The sequence below is a fragment of the Phyllobates terribilis genome, unplaced genomic scaffold (assembly GCF_046119375.1).
Source record: "Phyllobates terribilis strain yellow unplaced genomic scaffold, ASM4611937v1 Scaffold_12__6_contigs__length_324123572, whole genome shotgun sequence".
Lineage (NCBI taxonomy): Eukaryota > Metazoa > Chordata > Amphibia > Anura > Dendrobatidae > Phyllobates > Phyllobates terribilis.
Window position 1 is genome coordinate 303,241,600 of NW_027362772.1, and position 11,954 is coordinate 303,253,553.

The following is an 11,954-nucleotide window of genomic DNA, read 5'->3' on the forward strand; positions in this document are numbered from 1 at the left end:
GGGTCCCAAGAGGACCGGTGGGGGGGGGGGTTAGACGACAGGAGACGGGGGTCCCAAGAGGGCCGGGGGGGGGGGGGAGACGACAGAAGACGGGGGTCCCAAGAGGGCCGGGGGGGGGAAGACGACAGGAGACGGGGGTCCCAAGAGGGCCGGGGGGGGGGGAGACGACAGGAGACGGGGGTCCCAAGAGGGCCGGGGGGGGGGGGGGGGGAAGACGACAGGAGACGGGGGTCCCAAGAGGGCCGGGGGGGGGGGGGGAAGACGACAGGAGACGGGGGTCCCAAGAGGGCCGGGGGGGGGGGGGGGGGAGACGACAGAAGACGGGGGTCCCAAGAGGGCCGGGGGGGGGGGGGGGAAGACGACAGGAGACGGGGGTCCCAAGAGGACCGGGGGGGGAAGACGACAGGAGACGGGGGTCCCAAGAGGGCCGGGGGGGGGGGGGGGGAGACGACAGAAGACGGGGGTCCCAAGAGGGCCGGGGGGGGGGAAGACGACAGGAGACGGGGGTCCCAAGAGGGCCGGGGGGGGGGGGGGGAGACGACAGGAGACGGGGGTCCCAAGAGGGCCGGGGGGGGGGGAAGACGACAGGAGACGGGGGTCCCAAGAGGGCGGGGGGGGGGGGGGGAAGACGACAGGAGGCGGGGGTCCCAAGAGGGCCGGGGGGGAGACGACATGAGACGGGGGTCCCAAGAGGGCCGGGGGGGAGACGACATGAGACGGGGGTCCCAAGAGGGCCGGGGGGGGGGGGGGGGAAGACGACAGGAGACGGGGGTCCCAAGAGGGCCGGGGGGGAAGACAGGAGACGGGGGTCCCAAGAGGGCCGGGGGGGAAGACAACAGGAGACGGGGGTCCCAAGAGGGCCGGGGGGGAGACGACATGAGACGGGGGTCCCAAGAGGGCCGGGGGGGGGGGGAAGACGACAGGAGACGGGGGTCCCAAGAGGGCCGGGGGGAAGACGACAGGAGACGGGGGTCCCAAGAGGGCCGGGGGGGAAGACGACAGGAGACGGGGGTCCCAAGAGGGTTAGCGGGAAGACGACAGGAGAAGGGGGTTCCAAGAGGGCCGGTGACGACAGGAGACAGGGGGTCCCAAGAGGGCCGGTAGGGGGCAGGAGACGGGGTCTCAAGAGCGAAGTAGATGGGTGCCTCTAGAGGGTGAGGGCAGGAGACACCATAAGGCCACAGACAAGTGAAGCGGTACACAGTGCGCTTCATACGGAGGCTGTTCTACAAGGATAAGGACTTATTTCAGGACAACTAGGAGGCCGCGCAGTCTCAGGACAATCTCTGTCTGATGCCGGAGTAGCCTGGAACATCGGGTCTCTGATGGCCATGGACACAGTGAGGAGGAGTGTAGGGTCCATCATGAGATGAGCATACCTCCCCACCTCCCCAGGTCCAGAGGATATTCCTCGATTTTGGGAGCCCTCTCGATTTCCCGGAGGTCAGTGGCAGATCTCTGGGTCAGCTGGACCAGGCCGGGGTGTGTGAAGCTCAGTCTGGGCTCCGTCCTCCTCCATTGCCAACCACGATCTATGGCAGAGCCTTCTTCTTACTCCTGCAGAACTGGTAAAAGTGAACCGGACGAGGTCAGGGGTCGTCACTGGACAGGATATCTCCCAATATTCCCAAAGCTGGGAGAAATGCAGGTGAGGATCAGGAGTCAGGGACGGTGACTGCACCGGGACAAGGTGAGCACCTGCCCCCCACCAGTGCTGCTCCTCCTGCACATGACATGTACTGTCCTTGTACCCCTCTGACTAGTCATGTAGCTGCACTGCAGGCTGCTCCACCTGCACAAACGCCACAAGTGACGCAGGAATGCGACACATCTGTCACCTGAGCTTCCCGAACGCTACAACCCCCAGTACTCACCGTCCACGTGGGGGAAGATATTAAGCGCTGCACAAGAAAAGAAAAGCGCTTTCTCATTGGACGAAACCTCAGCCCCGCTCGTCCATTGGTTGTCCTCCCGTGACGTCATCAGGATGCGCGCAGCTTAGTGAAGCCAGCGCCGGAGCAGGTAGGGAGCAGTAATGTGGCGGACGTGTGTGTCTGTGTCACCTGTCACCTGTCACCTGCGGGGAGAACGCGGGCGGCTGTGGTCGGTGACCCGGCCCTGTCCTCACCCGGCTAGGGCCATGTCTCTGTCCAGGCTGCAGTGTAAAGGAGGGAGGTGGCAGCTCATTGTCTGCATGTAGCCCCAGGACGTGTCCTGCCTCCATCATACGTCGTGTTCAGGATCAGCTGCGGATTCTGTGCTGCAGTCATAACACGAGCTGCGGACTGCATTGCTGATTGCGCCCTCCACCGGCGGTGGGTAAAATCTGCAGCTTGTCTGGCAGCTAACGCGTGCTGCTCCGACTCAGTCCTCACATTGCAATCTGCAGCGTTTCTGCACAGAAAATCCGCACAAGTTTACTGCACTTTCTCCTGTGTTTCATGTGCGTTTTTGTTTTGCAGAAATGCAAAAAAAAAAAAAATGGAAATGTTTGGGAGCAGCGGTGTAATCCTGGGCTTTAGGATCCCCATTACAATGAACGGGGAAAATCCAGAACAGAAAATGTTGGGATGTGAATGAAAAAAAACAATTATTTGAACATAGTGCCGGATATAAGGTCCATACACTCCGTACCCGCTGCGTGACCTGGGTGCTCTTATGTAGTACCTGCTGTACGGCCTGGAGACCGTTGCGCCGCGCCCTCTGTACGGCCTGGGGACCGTCGCGCCGCGCCCTCTGTACGGCCTGGGGACCGTCGCGCCGCGCCCTCTGTACGGCCTGGGGACCGCCGCGCCCTCTGTACGGCCTGGGGACCGTCGCGCCGCGCCCTCTGTACGGCCTGGGGACCGTCACGCCGCTCCCTCTGTACGGCCTAGGGACCCTCGCGCCCTCTGTACGGTCTGGGGACCCTGGCGCCGCGCCCTCTGTACGGTCTGGGGACGATCCACCGGTAGCACTTTTCTTCTCAGAATATGCCATTTCCAGCCCTTGCAGCTCCAGTGCTGGGCCGGCAGCCATCTTCCCATATGACGTTACATTTCACCAGTACCTGTAAGCAGTGGCCACCAGGGCTGTGGAGTCGGAGTCGGTGTCCATTTTGGTGGTGTCAGTATAAACTTGAACCAACTCCAACTCCTAAAATATATAATAAATTGGGTACAGTAGTTCAATACAGTTTGTGGGGAATATTTTTTCATAAGAATTTGGAAAAGTTATGAAATGTCCTATAAATGTCTGTCCTATTCCTGATCTAAGGGTCTAGACTTTTAGCTGAGAAAAATGTGTCCTACTGTAAATTTATCACTTAAACATGAGCCGTGTATGAGGGAGTCGTGGAGCCAGAGGTTTGGCTTACCGACTTCACAGCCCTGGTGGCCACACTGGTCTGCACAGGAGCCTAGCCATCCAGTGTGGTCGTCTCTGGCAGGACGATGCAGCTGCCGATCGCTAGTGTTTACGTCACCATGTCACCTATTACCTTACATTCTGGGTCTTGTGGAGGATTATAACACTTGTCATTTTCCCTGCTTAGTGACAAGATGGCGTCAAGAGGGAAGAGCGAGACCGGTAAACTCCGCCAGAACTTGGAAGAGCAGCTGGATCGTCTGATGCAACAGCTTCAAGACCTGGAGGAATGCAGGTATCCTACTGGTATTGTCTATGTACAGCAGCATGATGAATCCCTTCGCCGTGCAATATGTGAGCGTGGAGTAGTATCCTCATTTTCCTCTTAGAGAGGAGCTGGACGCTGACGAGTATGAAGAGACTAAGAAAGAGACGCTGGAGCAGCTGAGTGAGTTCAACGACTCTCTGCAGAAAATCATCGCAGGGAACATGACGCTGGTGGATGAGCTCGGCGGGATGCAGCTGGTGAGAAACTAATTATGGCTGCGACCCGGACTAGGAACCTCATCATCCGATATGGCACTATTAGTTCAGGTCAGGAAACCAGAGGTTGGATCAGGAATGGCCGTCACAGGAATCATAAAATCCTTCATGTGAATAAGTCCTTAATCAGGGATCACAAACCTGCGGCTTTCCAGCTGTTGGGGAAATTACAACCCCCAACAGATCCCGATGACTGAGCTCACCTGCCCCTACAAGAATCATTGTAGCAAAAGAAAAACACTAAAAAATCCTTAAATCCAACATCTGATAATTCAAGTGTTGTCTTAAAGGGTTTTCCGGATCTTGTAGTGATGGCTCATTGGCAGCATATGCAGTCACTTTGAATTGCTGAGATCACTGTGCCCCCTTTTCCAGGAACGCTCACTTCCCGATAATCAGGTTACCGATCACTCGACTAATGAGCAAAATGCTCGCTTGTTGGCTGAAAGGTTTAAGATTGCTTAAAAATCATTGCTCTTGGCAGCACGTTGTCCTGTGTAACCAGTATGTGCTGCCGAGAACATCTCTAATAAATACTATCAGTCTGCGAAAATGTAGCTGATCGGTGGTCGTTTAATGCCACAAATTGGGAGGTGTAAACCCGCCCTTAGGTTTCCCTGCACTCGCTGTGCACAGGACTGCAGTCTAGAGCAAATCAGTAGTCCCCAGTACACATTCTGTGCAAAATGTATAAAGTCAGTACTTGAAAGGCCAGAGAGAATACACTGGAAAAAGCAGGAAATGCCCCCCACCCGGCTGGGCTTGCATTTTTCTGCACCAGTAAAGCATTGGACTGGGAGCTGCAAGGGATCGGTAAGGTGAGTTGTACTTCCATTTTTTTTTTATTATTATTATGCAGCCTTTCTAAAACTAAATATTAACTTCTGAAAACCCCCTATTATTCGGCCTTGTTGTATTCACAGTCAGAGGCGCAGTGCAGGTTGGACCTCCATATTAGCGCCGCCATCACTGAATAAGATGGGTAAAGTTATGTAGTTTTTCCTGCCTTCCTGGAGGTCCCCTACCCTGTTATATGACCCTTCTATGACCTTACAGTAATCCAGAATGTCTCACAATCCAGCGCCGATCTTGTCCCATTGATACTGGATTTTTCTGAGCTTACCGTGATCTGGTTTGCCGCGGGCGCAGCAGCCGTCGTACTCTCTCTGTCTCATATATTACGGCCCCTTTTGTCTTTGAGGCCATTCAAGCAGCCATCAGCCAAGCGTTCAAGACCCCGGAGGTCATCAGGATGTTTGCCAAGAAGCAGCCGGGGCAGCTGAGGACACGGTTATCCGAGGTGAGAGAGAATTTTAATTTTCATAATTATGGCGAAAGTGGCAGAGGACTGGTCATTGGGTTTACTCACGGTTTTGCAGCGTTTTTGGGAAACTATGTGATACGCGACCTCCTACTATTAGGTATTTGTCTCATTTTACAGATGGACCGAGATCTAATGGTGGGAAAATTATCCCGAGATGTTTACACTCAGCAGAAAGGAGAAATCCTGACCGCTCTGCGGAAACTGGGGGAGAAGGTAAAATGTCTAAAGATAATTATATGGTGTATAGTATATAGCTGCAGACAGGATCTTATCATGTATCTCTGTATACAGTGAGCGCCCCCTAGTGGTGGCTGCAGACAGGATCTTATCCTGTATCTCTGTATTCAGGGAGCTCCCCCTAGTGGTGGCTGCAGACAGAATCTTATCCTATATCTCTGTATACAGGGAGCTCCCCCTAGTGGTGGCTGCAGACAGAATCTTATCCTGTATCTCTGTATACAGGGAGCTCCCCCTAGTGGTGGCTGCAGACAGAATCTTATCCTGTATCTCTGTATACAGGGAGCTCCCCCTAGTGGTGGCTGCAGACAGAATCTTATCCTGTATCTCTGTATACAGGGACCTCGCCCTAGCGGTGGCTGCAGACAGTATCTCTGTATACAGGGAGCTCCCCCTAGTGGTGGCTGCAGATAGAATATTATATAATGTCTATGTATGGGATTTGAGGGCTCTGGGATTTTGGATTGATCCATTTTAAATATTAAAACTGATTCCCTCACTTACTTTTTTCTGTTTAGCTGACTCCGGAGGATGAGGCTTTCTTAGCAGAGAATGCAGGTGCGGCCCTCAGCCAGTTTCAGAAGGTGTCAGACGGATTAGGTAAATCATGACTTATATTATTGTTGCAGATTTTGTTTTAAAGGGGGAAAAATGGGCAATTTGAATCTTAACATGATCGATCCTTTGGTCTTGAGGGAGATGAGTCATTGCCTGAACCAAGCATGCACATGTTTGGTGGAGTGAGGGAAGATCAAGGAAGAATAGTTATCGGACGTGTGAGCATTCAGCTCGGGTGTATAGCCACCTTTCTTTATGATGACACTCAGCAGGCTCCATCCATAGATTATGTCAGTTGCTTGATCTGTTTTCGATCCACATTGCGTGCAGCAGCCACCACAGCCTCCCAGACACTGTTCCCAGAGGTGTACTGTTTTCCCTCCCTGTAGATCTCACATTTTATGATGGACCACAGGTTCTCTATGGGGTTCAGATCAGGTGAACAAGGGGGCCATGTCATTATTTTTTCTTCTTTTAGACCTTTATTGGCCAGCCACGCTGTGGAGTAGTTGGAAGCATGTGATGGAGCATTGTCCTGCATGAAAATCATGTTTTTCTTGAACGATACTGACTTCTTCCTGTACCACTGCTTGAAGAAGTTGTCTTCCAGAAACTGGCAGTAGGTCTGGGAGTTGAGCTTCACTCCATCCTCAACCCTAAAAGGTCCCACAAGTTCATCTTTGATGATACCAGCCCATACCAGTACCCCACCTCCACCTTGCTGGCTTCTGAGTCGGAGTGGAGCTCTCTGCCCTTTACTGATCCAGCCTCTGGCCCATCCATCTGGCCCATCAAGAGTCACTCTCACTTCATCAGTCCATAAAACCTTTGAAAAATCAGTCTTAAGATATTTCTTGGCCCATTCTTGACGTTTTAGCTTATGTTTCTTGTTCAGAGGTGGTGGTTTTTCAGCCTTCCTTACCTTGGCCATGTCCCTGAGTATCGCACACCTTGTGCTTTTTGATACTCCAGTAACGTTGCAGCTCTGAAATATGGTAAAACTGGTGGCGAATGACATCTTCGCAGCTTCACGCTTGAGTTTCCTCAATTCATGGGCAGTTATTCTGCACCTTTTTTGGCCAACACGCTTCTTGTGACCCTGTTGGCTATTTGCCATGAAACCCTTGATTGTTCGGTGATCACGCTTCAAAAGTTTGGAAATTTCAAGACTGCTGCCTCCCTCTGCAAGACATCTCACAATTTTGGACTTTTCAGAGCCCGTCAAATCGCTCTTCTGACCCATTTTGTCAAAGGAAAGGAAGTTGCCTAATCATTAACCACACCTTATATAGGGTGTTGATGTCATTAGTCAGCACCCCTCCTCATTACAGAGATGCACATCACCAGATTTACTTAATTGGTAGTTGGCTCTCAAGCCTATGCAGCTTGGAGTAGGACGACATGTATAAAAAGTATCATGTGATCAAAATACTCATTAGCCTAATAATTCTGCACGCGGTGTGTTTATATAATGATATGAAACCCCATATATATATATATATATATATATATATATATATATATATATATATATATATTATGCATATATATATATAATATGCATATATGTGTCCACGGTGGTGATGTTTGTTGCCCCCAGTTTGGTTTTGTTGCCCTGATCTGGGTTAGGTCTACTTTAACCCTTGTTTGCCCGTAGTCGTTCTCATTGTTTTTTGTGTTCTAGGATCGGGGGACAAAGTTTTGGCTCTGGCGAGTATTGAGGTGGAGAACGCTAAGAAGTGAGGTGTCGGGACGGGGCGCGGGCGATGCCTCGGGGTGTTTCACTTTGCACAGGCCGGATGGTGATGGCCGGAGGACATTCGTATTCAGTTTTGTATCTGCAGTTTTCATACTTTGGGGACTTTTCTAGGATCCATCCCGTGGATAATGGCGTTACCGTCCGTGTAGAGTTTTTTTATTTGAACCTTTTTACGATGTGCGGGAGCGTTCAGTGTCGTCTCCGCACTTTTTTTCATAGGCTTGTTCTTTTGTAATGTGAGTGTACGATAATAATAAATTATACCAATATCACGTTTTCTTCTCCTTGGATTAAACAATGGATTCCATAGAGAGATGGGGCGGAAGATGGGGGGCAGGGGTTACACACTTGGGTGGGGGACAAGGGTTTACACACCTGGCACCCCACATTTTTAACTCCAATACATAGAGTGGACTCCTCGACATCTGTCCTATATACGGTGCTCAGTGTCGCCCCCCTGTGGACTCGTTTATTTTGTATTCTCTGTATGAAAAGCGGGAGAAGGGATGCGACAACTGCGCCGAGCTCATGTCTCGTTTGGGATAATAGTTGTCGTGCACACTGGCATTAGCCCCTTGGCGCTGTACTTTATGGGGACGGGGAGGGTGGCGGTCACCATACCTGGCTCCTGAGGGGTCCAAAACCATTTCCGCCATGTCACACGATCAGCATACGGTGCTGTGGGAAGGGGGGTATACATTTAGCACTGGCTCTTCACACTGTCAGGCCCCCACCTCTGTACATCAGTCACTTGTACCTTTTGTGACTTTCACATCACTGACACCTTTTCTTCTCCTTCATCTTCCTTCCCGGTCCTCAGCCTCCTCCTCCTCGGCTCCTGTGCGCTGCGGATAAGGATTAAGCATAATCCCCCTCGTTTGTGTCACCGCCATCATCTTCTCTGTGCCACGAATTTGTAAATTTAATCCCCCATTAAGATAATTGTGCAGCGTCAGGTGTGTGCCGAGCCGGCGATTGCTGGGAAAGAGTCGCACACTTATTCCAGGGGCCGGCGGACATAATATTATCCGAGACGTCTCTGTTCACATACCCATCAGCCATACCATTAATACCGACAATACCCTGTAGCTCCTCGTCTCACCCTTCGATGTCTGGATGTCACAAGTTCCCTGCAGGCGTCCTGTGGTATCGGCCGCTGATCCTGTAATTCCTGTGAGGCCTCAATGGAACGGACTTGTATTTCCAGTTCTTCACTCAGATGATTGATCAGACTGAGATCTGGGGGTTTGGTGATAAGTCTTCACCTGGATCTCTGTCCTGTTCCTCATGCCTGACCGACCCTTTATCTGCTGACAGAGGTGCTGCCATTAGGGAGGTCTGTACAATAATAGGGAGGTAGTACCAGTCACATCCATGTGATGCCAGCAGAGCATTGCCCCGTCATATGCAGAGGATCACGCTGCAGAACATACCGGAAACCCCCCACAAGATCCGCCGTGTACCGGGAACACGGCACAGGACGCGCCGTGCACCGGGAACACAGCACAGGACGCGCCGTGCACCGGGAACACAGCACAGGACGCGCCGTGCACCGGGAACACAGCACAGGACGCGCCGTGCACCGGGAACACAGCACAGGACGCGCCGTGCACCGGGAACACAGCACAGGACGCGCCGTGTACCGGGAACACAGCACAGGACGCGCCGTGTACCGGGAACACAGCACAGGACGCGCCGTGTACAGGGAACACAGCACAGGACGCGCCGTGTACAGGGAACACAGCACAGGACGCGCCGTGTACAGGGAACACAGCACAGGACGCGCCGTGTACCGGGAACACAGCACAGGACGCTGTTATGATCTGCTACAGAAACTAAGGAAAGGCAGGAGATCTGTCCCTACAATAGAACTAAACTAGATCCCTACGATGTAACGGGGAACCTGATCCTGCGATCAGACCCGCTAAAGTCCTCGGCTAGTCTGAACGCAGACCTATAGATGTGGGGGAGGGATCCCTACAAGATCTAGGGACTGGGATAAGTTGGACACCTCCTAGCAGAAATAGTAGCAGTCAAAGACAAACACACAACAAAAAGCATAGAGGTCAGAAGACCTAGCAAAACTAACAGAGAACGGCAATAGAGCAACAAGCTAGCTCAACAGTAGTAAATACAAATGAAGTCCAGCAAAGCCAGGAGGGCGGAGCCGGATTAAATAGGCAAAAATGGTCATGTGACCAGCAAACTAAAAAAAAACTAACAGGAGAGTTGTAACAGTACCCCCTCTTCTAAGAGGATCCTCCGGATCCCCTAGGCCCAGGCTTACCAGGAAACCTGTGAAACGCTCGGACAAGTCTGGGGGCAGAAACATCATCCGCCCTCACCCATGAGTTATCCTCAGGTCCGAAACCCTTCCAAGCGACGAGATACTGCAAACTCCCTCTATACCGTCTAGAATTTAGGATGCGGGAAATTTCATATTCCCCGTCCTTCACCACCGGAGGAACAGTGGCAGAGGCGTCACCATCCGACACATCAGCTTTTTTCAACAGAGAAACATGAAACACCGGATTAATCCTCCAGGACGTAGGAACCTCCAGCCTAACAGCAGATTGGTTAACTATCTGAAGTACCTTAAAGGGCCCTACGAACTTGGGACCCAATTTTTTAGAAGGAATCCTCATTCGCAGATTCCTAGAGGACAACCAAACCATGTCACCAACAGCAAACAAAACCTCTTGCCGTTTCCTATCAAAGTACCTCTTAGATTTTTTGTTAGCCTCCTGAAGATTACCACGCACATCCGTCCAAACTCTCTCCAAATCACCGGAAAAACTCTCCTCCTCAGGCACAGCCGAAACCAATTTGGAAAATGACCCAAAAGACGGATGTCTCCCAGAACAACAAAAAAAAGGCGAACACCCAGCAGAAGAGGATGTATGGTTGTTAAGAGCAAATTCAGCAAGTGGCAGAAACTCAGACCACCCCTCTTGATTGTCTGCCACAAAACAACGCAAGAACTGCTCAACATCCTGGTTCTTCCTTTCTGTCTGGCCATTAGACTCAGGATGATATCCGGATGAAAACGACAAATGAACTCCCAACCTGTCACAAAAGGCACGCCAAAAACGAGCCACGAACTGAGGTCCCCTATCAGAAACAATGTCAGTAGGAACACCATGTAGTCTAACAATTTCCTTGACAAAGGCCTTGGCGAGTGTCTTAGCGCAAGGCAGTTTGATGAAGGGAACCAAGTGACACATCTTGCTAAAACGGTCCACGACCACCCAGATGACCGTGAAACCTTCAGAGGGAGGAAGGTCAGTAATAAAGTCCATAGCCAGATGTGTCCAAGGTGCACTAGGAACCTCCAGAGGGCAAAGCAACCCCGCAGCAGGAACATGCGAAGACTTGGATCTAGCACACACAGTACATTGGCGCACCCACTTAATGACTTCCTTCTGCCATCCAGGCCACCAAAAACTGCGACCCACAAGTCTCTTGGTCTCAGAAATTCCTGGATGACCTGCCAACCGAGACTCATGACACTCAACAAACAAATCTCTCCTAAAGGTCCTAGGCACAAACAACCTCCCATGGGGAGTGTTAGATGGGGCATTCTCCTGTGCTTTAAGAATCTCATCCTCCAAAACGGAGTCCAAAGCAGCAATCACAACACCTTCTTGTAAAATGGTCTCCTCTTCCTCCTCAACACCGACCATGGGAGAAAAGCTGCGAGACAAAGCATCCGCTTTAACATTCTTGGTACCCGGGATGTAAGTAACGGAAAAATTAAACCGCGAGAAAAAAAGTGCCCACCTAGCCTGACGGGCATTCAAGCGCTTGGCAGCATCAAGATAGATCAGATTTTTATGATCAGTGAAAACCTGAACGGGAAATTCAGCACCTTCCAAGAGGTGACGCCAGTGTTCAAATGCGAGTTTAATCGCCAGCAATTCCCGATTACCAATATCGTAATTAAGTTCAGTCTCGGAAAATTTTTTTGAAAAAAAGGCACAGGGATGTACTCCATCCTTGTTTTCCTGAGACAACACCGCACCAACCCCCACCGAAGAAGCATCAACCTCAACCAAAAACGGCTTAGTCACATCAGGCTGCATAAGGATGGGAGCAGAGCTGAACCTCTCCTTGAGATACACAAAAGCTTCAATGGCCTCAGAAGTCCACTGAACCGCATTAGCACCTTTCCTGGTGAGATCGGTCAGC

The 11,954-nt window shown here is 51.5% G+C and overlaps 3 protein-coding genes across 4 annotated transcripts in view; 1 reads left to right on the top strand and 2 right to left on the bottom strand.

Annotated features, from left to right (window-relative positions):
* Window positions 1-1,933, bottom strand: part of LOC141172776 (nicotinamide/nicotinic acid mononucleotide adenylyltransferase 1-like) — a 68,600-nt gene extending 66,667 nt beyond the window's left edge. The window contains exon 1 of the mRNA XM_073657281.1: window positions 1,875-1,933. The gene's annotated coding sequence lies outside the window, so the exon portion shown is untranslated. The remainder of the gene's footprint in view (window positions 1-1,874) is intronic.
* Window positions 1-2,017, bottom strand: part of LOC141172777 (nicotinamide/nicotinic acid mononucleotide adenylyltransferase 1-like) — a 44,396-nt gene extending 42,379 nt beyond the window's left edge. The window contains exon 1 of the mRNA XM_073657282.1: window positions 1,875-2,017. Coding sequence (XP_073513383.1) covers window positions 1,875-1,983 — 109 coding nt within the window. The 5' untranslated portion in view covers window positions 1,984-2,017. The remainder of the gene's footprint in view (window positions 1-1,874) is intronic.
* On the top strand, window positions 1,938-8,026 carry LZIC (leucine zipper and CTNNBIP1 domain containing). 2 transcript variants are annotated; one of them, XM_073657283.1, is made up of 7 exons: window positions 1,938-2,022; window positions 3,533-3,640; window positions 3,735-3,870; window positions 5,090-5,188; window positions 5,330-5,425; window positions 5,968-6,049; window positions 7,692-8,024. In XM_073657283.1, exons 2-7 carry the CDS (start codon window positions 3,540-3,542, stop codon window positions 7,748-7,750), a joined length of 573 nt encoding a protein of 190 aa, XP_073513384.1. In that variant the 5' UTR covers window positions 1,938-2,022; window positions 3,533-3,539; the 3' UTR covers window positions 7,751-8,024. The 2 variants fall into 2 exon arrangements, with proteins under 2 accessions (XP_073513384.1, XP_073513385.1); XM_073657284.1 differs by lacking the exon at window positions 1,938-2,022 and adding an exon at window positions 2,029-2,315 and having other exon boundaries at window positions 7,692-8,026.
* Window positions 8,027-11,954: the final 3,928 nt, after the last annotated feature.